This window comes from Egretta garzetta, unplaced genomic scaffold (genome assembly GCF_000687185.1).
Source record: "Egretta garzetta isolate BGI_Z169 unplaced genomic scaffold, ASM68718v1 scaffold91, whole genome shotgun sequence".
In the NCBI taxonomy this organism is placed as follows: domain Eukaryota; kingdom Metazoa; phylum Chordata; class Aves; order Pelecaniformes; family Ardeidae; genus Egretta; species Egretta garzetta.
The window spans coordinates 2494842-2503083 of NW_009258661.1; the positions used below are offsets into that span (position 1 = coordinate 2494842).

Here is an 8242-nt window from a genome sequence, read left to right on the forward strand (position 1 = left end):
CTGCCGGGGAAGCGCGCAGGTTAGATCGCGCCTAACAAAGCTGCAGGCATGGGGTTCACTTAAGCAAATTACCCTCCGGAAGCTTTTATTGAGCAACAGTTAGAGCACCGTGAATGAAGCTGCTGGGAACATATACAAACTAAATGTGTAAAGAAATACAAGTCTGGAAACCAAAATTACGTTTCCCAACACCGCTGTGAGGCAGGTACTAATTTACTGCAGCTTCAAGCTATGTAATTAGTCAAGGAGACTGTAATTTACTTAAGGGACGGCAAATTTTTCCTTTTATTAATTCGCAATATATTTGTAAAATAATCTTACGGCAGCTGGCTCTGCTTGAATCCGTTTCAAAAGTGTGATGTAAATACCGTCTCACACTATTTTGTTGCCTATTAGGGCTTTCTGGTAGGTGATACGACTGAGAGTAAGGAGAAAGAACACCACACATTTATTTTTAAGATCATCATCGCTAGTGATAAAACTCATGGGAAGAAGCGAGCATACTCCCTATCCGTATGCGTTACAAACAAACGTATGCAAAGTAACTCAAACGAGAGAGAGACCACTGGAAGACTGCGCACACGGCGGGTACAATTTAGGGCATTTTCAAGAGCTGTTTAAAAGGAGTTAGCAAATTCCCAAATTAAATCGCCCTATTTACGGCAAAGACAAAGAGCTTCACGCAGCAGGAGGATGCACTAAAGAACCCGGGGTTTTTCCCCACCTGTTTCCTTTGCAAGGGTTTAAGTATCTCTGTCCGTATCTCGCTAGTAATCACGTACCTGAAGTAATTCAGCACGCAGTCACTGTGAAACGATAGGAAGAGTGCAAATAATCTGGGATTCCTCCCATTTGGATTTTTTCAGCAATAAACTTCTGCGATTCTAATCGCCATTCAGCAGATTGATATTTCAGATCAGCGTCAGAGGAAAACCAAGGAAAATAACCACCACACCTAAGCGAAGTATTTAGCACTGGCATACTCACTGTCCGCACACTTGGCTACAGCAGGCACCAATTTCCACCCAACACATACGCGCAGTATAACATTGAAATCCAAGAGGCAGCGACTACAGGATCAAAGCTTTATTTCAACTGTTATCACAGTATAGCCATGGATTATAATCCTTGAGCAAACAGAATATTACAGCAATGAAGAATTTAGCATTACAAATATGTTAAAACAGCTTGCATTTGGGGTGATATTTAAGGTCAAGTTCTATCTGAACACAACTATTAAAATATTATGAAAACTACCGTTATGGAGTAAATAATGTTTTCTTTCAGATGTAACTTCTAAAAGTACACTCAGTTTCAAATTTGGTTTTCCTATCTTTCAGTACCAACCAGCTCACACTGAGCATCTACATCCCTGACCTGCTCTATGTGAGTGAAAAAGACAGGAATGAAGAACTGTAAGCTCAGCCTAAAATCCAGCCCCCAACTTCTCTGAAAAACATGACCCCAAATAAATACAATCAAGAGGATACCATAGTAAGTGTCAAACATCATGCGTCTAAACCCTCTTGTTATTTCATATGTACTCTCAAATGAAATTAATAGGTTTGAGAAAGATTCTGCGGAGTAAGAAATTTCTTATCCTAGGGAAAACTAACATGCCTTCTGCTACTGCCCCCACAGCCAGAGTAACTGTGAAAGGAAAAAGCTCGGGAATGCGATGGTAAAGGTGACAAGATGGGTGAACAGGTGGTGCTCCTGGGTTAGTACTGTGGTTGCTCATCTCTGCATCAACCTGTAAAAGGGCGATTAATTATTTCTTCTTGCAAGATACTCAAAGATTAACTTACGAACAGGCAAAACCTTTGGTTTTACTTGCTGCTCTTCTCTCAATTGCTTTCTCCCACCCACCAGAAAAGCAGAAGAAGCAACAGGCTCTTAGGACCACTGCAGCTTATGTACATGTGTATTTTAGCACAAAAGGGCAAGCAGAAAGTCAAGAACACAGAGTAATAGGTTAAGTTCTGAGGGAAAAAAAAACATTTACCCAAGATGGGTAGGAAATTACATAAGATTTATATATGTAATGTAATATACATAATACATGCTTTATACTTATATACATAAAAGCTTGGGATAAGATGGGGTATAACTACATAGACTGAGTATGTTTGAAGTAACAGCCTTGACATGATGAAGAATACTCATTCAAGGTCTCATTTAAAGCCGACATTAAACCATATCAGTATCAATCAGTTTGGGGTATTTTTTAATTTATTTTTTTTTTAAACACACTTAAGCTTAACTAACATTTGCTTTCTCAAATTTGTATCTATCGAAAGGCAAGTGGCAAGCTAGCTCAGCCATGGTAAATGAACCTGTGCACTCAACAAATCTCAGTATAACAGGAGATATCATATAATTATGTTCCCTGCCACTGCTTGCCCTGAGGTCTGTGCCAAATCAGGCAGCGCTCGCTCCTGTCCCTTAACGGCCCTGCTGTGTGCCTCCCTGCCCCGACTGCTGTGCTGTTTCACAGTCACATGCAATTGCATTTATTTATATCAGACCACAGGCCAACACGAAGGCTCTTGTCTCCGAGAGCAGTCACCTATACACATTCCAGCTGTAAACGTTTCTCTTCATTTTATCCTTTTCTGGACACATTTCTGTATAGTTTTCCATGCACTAGTTGTCCTATTGCGTCTAAAGCTATGCTGCAATGGGGAAAAAAAAAAAAAGAAGTAATTTCCTTCTTTGAAAAGAAGATAATTTCGCTTTAATCTTAATCTCTTCGTCCAATAACAACAAAATAATCAGAAACACAGTATCTGAGCAGTTAACTGCAGCACAAAAACTACACTAACCCTGCTTGCAGGTGCCTTTCACAGCACGCTACAAAATCCTCACTCATGCAGCTGCCGTGCCCTCATACTCCACACACTTTGCTTTTCTTCTATGGGAAATCAAAAGGGGCAAGGAGATAGTGAGCATCTGCATTGTGTCCCAATGTTTAGGCGGAGTCCAAAGAGATAAAGACCCAGATTATTCACACGTATAAAGTACTTAGGGGCCCAGATTTTAGTTTAAGTGATTTCCCTTTGGATGCAAAGGCCAGGATGAATCCTAGTCTTTGTTAGGAACTAACTGCTCACCCATCCCTTCTTTCTGGGCATCATGTGTAATAGCTTTTCCTTCTTGTCTGCTCAACTGGTTCCAATTTTTAAATTTTAAATTTTTAAATGTGAACTCTACAATTCTAAGATCCGTACACGTTCCCGCTAAATCAGATTGAGAACCACATTGTGATCTTACAGAAGAAAATATTACCAAGTTGTCTTTGTGACAGAACACTGAGTAGGTATAAAATTGCAACGGTCTCTATGCCAGGGTTTTTTTTAAGCTCTCTGCTTGTAAAATGAAAGCCTAATTTGATATTTTTGTAGTTATATAACAGTTCTAATATTTTGTGACATTTTGTATTGTGACACTATAGATGAAATTGTCATCGGACTGACACCCTTTACTGTTTATTCCTTAATTACAACTGTTAACAACACTGCAGAGAAGCGTGCTAATCTGCCATCACATATTATGAAAACAACGTTATTGTTACAAACACCAACACCCACTCAACAGGATATTTCTAAGATGGCAGTTTCTGTAAAAACTTATCAGTTTAATGGACACTTCAATAGAAAAAGTTTTAAATGAACTCTTAATATTCCCATTGAAAACATAGAAGAATTTTGTATGGCAGCTGAAATTTTGATTTTATTTTGTCAGTAATTCTTCAGCTAATTTAAATTCTGACAAAACTGAGTGCATAATATCATGGAGAACTGTGTCTGCAGATGTTGGTCCTTAAAGACTACCCAGACTTCCTACAGTTTTCAGCTAGAAGTTAGTTCCCTAGTTCTGATTGGACCATAAACGCCCCACGAACAGCTAATCAGTGAATAACTTAACCATGTTTAATCAACTAAATGAACACAAGCTTTTTAGTGCACAGATCCAAAGCAGTCAGGACATTTATGAGAAATGTTGCTAAAAAATACCCCAGTTTCAATAAAAGTCATTAAAACATCCCTTCTATTAAAAAAAACCCCAACAAACGTAGCATGGAGATGCACAGATCATTTCACTAGTCGCCTAGCAAAATCTGTAATCATTACATTTTCATATCCTCAAACACTGGCAGAGGTAAATTTTTTTTTCTGCTACTTTCGGCTCGGGGGTGGAAGTATGTTGTTGTATAGGAGATTAAATTTTAACAATATATTGACTCAAGTCCAGATTCTTAATTTTAAAAGAAGATTTTTTTTCCAGGCTTCCTTTCCTGAGGAAGGATTAAGTTTCTGCAGGCCAAGTCAGACACCTGGAAGGATCTTCCACTGCACTGATACTTTAAAAAGCACTGCACTAGAACAGTGACATTTTCATACCGAGTTAGCCCACTGTACAATCAAAACTCCCTGATACTGCACCTCCGTAGGAGGAGGCTGAGGAGCTGTTCAATGGCTGAAAATGAAAATATTATCTCCTTGACTTCTATATATGCTTGGTTCTTAAGACAGCCACTGCCAGCTACCTTTCAGTTTGCTTCTTTCAAACTTTTCATGCCTAAGCAAAAGTTCTCACTCGTAGATCAGGTCAATGTAAAGAAAATAGCATTAACAGCAGCCTGGAAGTAGCAAAAAACCCTAGAGATTTGTTTACTTTTTCTTGTCCTTACCCATCCATTAGACAGGAAATACAGAGTAGGCAGCAGGAGGTTGGGGAAAGCAGCAGTGGTTACTGGAGCGAGGTGTAGGAGCAATGAAAGTGGCAGTGACAAAAATCAGGGAAAGCAAGATGCAGAAGTTCAAGGTTTTCCCTCTACAACTGCTCTCACGAAGGTTTTTACACAGATTCCTCATGCTAAACCACGGCTACTCTGTCTGATGCAGCCTGCCTGCCTTTCCTGTTAACAGCAAATTCCCCCTTTCTCCCTCATCCACAGAGAGACATACAGCACAGATGACTGCAGCGAAGAAAGATAATGCATGAATCTGTCTTTACTTATTGCACTTATATGTAGAAGCAGAGAATTAAAAATAACCTAAAATTCTTCTCATACTGAAAAAGCAATTGCTTTGGTGGGTTTCTATACACCAGTGTTTCTCACTTTCAATCCTAAAAGCCTCCTTGATGATTGCTTCTCTACTACATAACAGAAGTAAAATCATACACCGTGCAACAATGGAAACAAACTATCCAATACAGTTAGTTTTCATTTAAATTATTTACATTACAATTTAATGGCATGATATTCTGTTGCCTGATCTGGATGATCTTGTCTGCTTAAGCCATAAATTACAAAACAAAATGAAACTAGAAGGTTTATTTTTGTGAATCTTCTTCGGGGTAGCTTATGTCTGTTTTGCAGTTCTCATTTTCTTAAAACCAATAGGAACTTCTGCTCTTCCTAAAAGAAACTGTTCCCACTTGGGAAGAGATTCTTTTATTGACGCCCAATAGAGAGTCTGAGAAAGATATAAGAAAAAAATAAACTTAACTTCAAAATCTGTGTCAGCCTGTTTAAAAACAATATAGATATGCAATGCATTAATAAGTCTTGCCTTACGAGTGAAGTAATTCAGAAAAGAACAACGTACTTACACAAGAAATTTCAAATCTCTTGTGTGATACAAAATACCATCCTGGAAAGATTTCATTCTGCAGCATGAACCGTGAAGTGACTGAATGTGCCCTCTTGTGGTAAGCAACAGATTAGTTTAATTTAGGCCCTCACAGTACCTTTAAAGAAATATTTTCCATGATAATAAACTGTTGCAAAAGCAGATTTTTTATTTAAGTAGGTATGATAGTGGGATTTAATTTTGAAGTGGGAAAAAACTGTTTAATGTTATAAATGAAAAGTGCTATGTAAATTCGTTTTCCTAGAAAAGTTTGCAGTAATGTAGTTCAAAATATTTGAGTAAAATTTTAGATGTGATAAATCTCTGATACAGTAAGCAGCTCCAGTATTGGATCACAAAAAATAAAAATAAAAAAAGCTGTATACATATCCTGTGGTATAAGAAAACCACTATGGATTATCTAACCCTTTCTCTGTATTACCCTGTGCCACTGAGCAATAAATTTAACTTATGATTTATCTGTGGAATGGACATACCATTCATTGTTTTTGTGTTGGTATCCTAAGGACAACTTTGGCTTTTGTAGGATTTGAAAGAAAATTTTAAGTGCCACGTATCATTTTTTTTCCCCCACAAAATACTGCGATCAGAGAGCTGTATTAAGCCAACACTTTATTCTACCCACCATTGTAAGTGTATTTTTAGACAGTGATGTCCATTCAGAAAAAAGTAATTTTGTAGTAGAGAACATTTATGGTACATATGTATTAAGCCTTTTTTTCTTTACTTAAGTGTATCATGTAGAAGCATACCACAAAACTGAACATCTCCCTGCAGAGTATTAGATTCCTGGCTAATCATTTTGATCCCTACATGTAACTCAGCTATAACTATGGCTCTTGCAGATTTACAAAAATATTTTCTTCAACAGATTTACTCAAAGAATCTTTTTTGACAAGCATATGTGCTGTCACACAAAACTACTCCGACTTAGCAAGCTGGGGATCCATTATAGCCATAACTTTCAAAGTATATTAATACAGACACATATATGGCTGAGTGAAATATGCTCAGAAGTGGTTTGGAACAAAGCACGCGCAAGAATTTTGTACCATGAAAGAAAGTTTTCTTTTTCCACTATTTATAGCACTCTTCTTCAGAAGTATAAAAAAAAGGCTGAAATAGGATCTTCTCCTTCAAATAGTAACTCTGCTCTCTCTAAAATTCAACTGCTGCTGCAGAGCATAGACATCTCTGCAGCCATAAGCAATTGCTCTGCATTCTCTGATTTGTGCAGACTTCGGTCTACGTCTCGCAAGCAGCTTAACACCTAACACAGGACAGAGGGAGAAGCAGTCCAAATATGATCCAAACAACTCCAGAGGTACCTTGAAAGTCCTCTAGGAGTCTAAAATTATTTCTGGACACAGTCAAAATGGGTTCAATATTAGTGTCTTGGCATCTTTCTTAGCATCATTCAAGATGTACAGGTATCCAGGAAAAAATGTACCGTTTTGCCTAAAATCCCCCCTCCCCCCCCAAAAATAATAAAAATCACTGAATGGGCATACTCAGTGTGCATCCTGTCCCAGTGATAGGAGTAGGCTATTGACAAAATGCAATGACAGGCAAAAACTTTTACAGTAACAAGAACAAAAAGTGATGCCTCTCATTTAAGTAATAGCCTAAGCATTACAACACTTGCCCAGCAGGTGTGAAACTAATGTACAGTACACTTCTCTTCACAGGGTGACAGCACTAAAACCTATACGTTTGCCCTCCTTTGACAGTGCCCTAGCACACGAACTAGTGTGGGACACTCCGTGCTACTATGCCTGTGGAAACTAAGCCACCATACAACAAAGAACCTGCAAACCACTGGTGCAGGAAACACAAGTGGGAATCTGACTGACTCAGTGGCCATGTGGTTAAGACGTTTAGTTTGCATCGGGAAGAGCTGTGCTCCAATTCCTGTTCCCAGGACTGCTTCTGTCCTCATCATGGCACAATACTGATAAAACAGCCTTGAGACTAGGGAACTAAACTTGTTACATTGTATCAGGATAATATTTACTTCTCAGAGTTCAAAATCTTGATCTTTAAATAATGTTTTAGGGACTACAGGTTGAGAAGTAAAATCAAGTGTTCCTGCTGTAGTAGTACTTTTCGAAAGCTCCCATGCAACCATAACAACTCCGAGAAGTGAAAATTTCTCTGTTCATGCTGATAAGCTGTTGACCCTGAAATGTAAAGATGACAATCTGTGGCAGACTGAAAACAGGATGACCATATAAAACAAACTAAATAGCTCTGACATAATAAATACAGTAATCTCCTGATATTCACAATATTAATTTATATATTTACTTAATTTTAAATAGAAGTTTGTAGAGGTCTGAAAGCTGCTAAATATTTCCAGCAGAATGCTCCAGAATCTAGGGACCTTGCCCCAGAATTTAGGTTCAGCTTGCTACACAGTACACAGGCCTTTGGCTATACCAGTCACTGGATTTTAAAATCAATTATTTTCACTTTAAGAACATGCTTCGGGGGGGAAAAAAAGCAAAATATTTGGTAAACAGCAAACAAAAAGACAGAGTTCTAGGACTTACTTCTAACTTAACAGTATCAGGATGTGGAAG

General features: G+C 38.1%; 1 protein-coding gene across 1 annotated transcript in view; it reads right to left on the reverse strand.

Moving 5' to 3' along the window:
- Nucleotides 1-1190: 1190 nt before the first annotated feature.
- CUNH3orf14 (chromosome unknown C3orf14 homolog) overlaps nucleotides 1191-8242 on the reverse strand; it is a 12759-nt gene continuing 5707 nt past the window's right edge. Inside the window, exons 4-5 of the mRNA XM_035903801.1 lie at nucleotides 8213-8236; nucleotides 1191-5483 (exon numbers count right to left, since the gene is read on the reverse strand). Coding sequence (XP_035759694.1) covers nucleotides 5370-5483; nucleotides 8213-8236 — 138 coding nt within the window. The 3' untranslated portion in view covers nucleotides 1191-5369. The remainder of the gene's footprint in view (nucleotides 5484-8212; nucleotides 8237-8242) is intronic.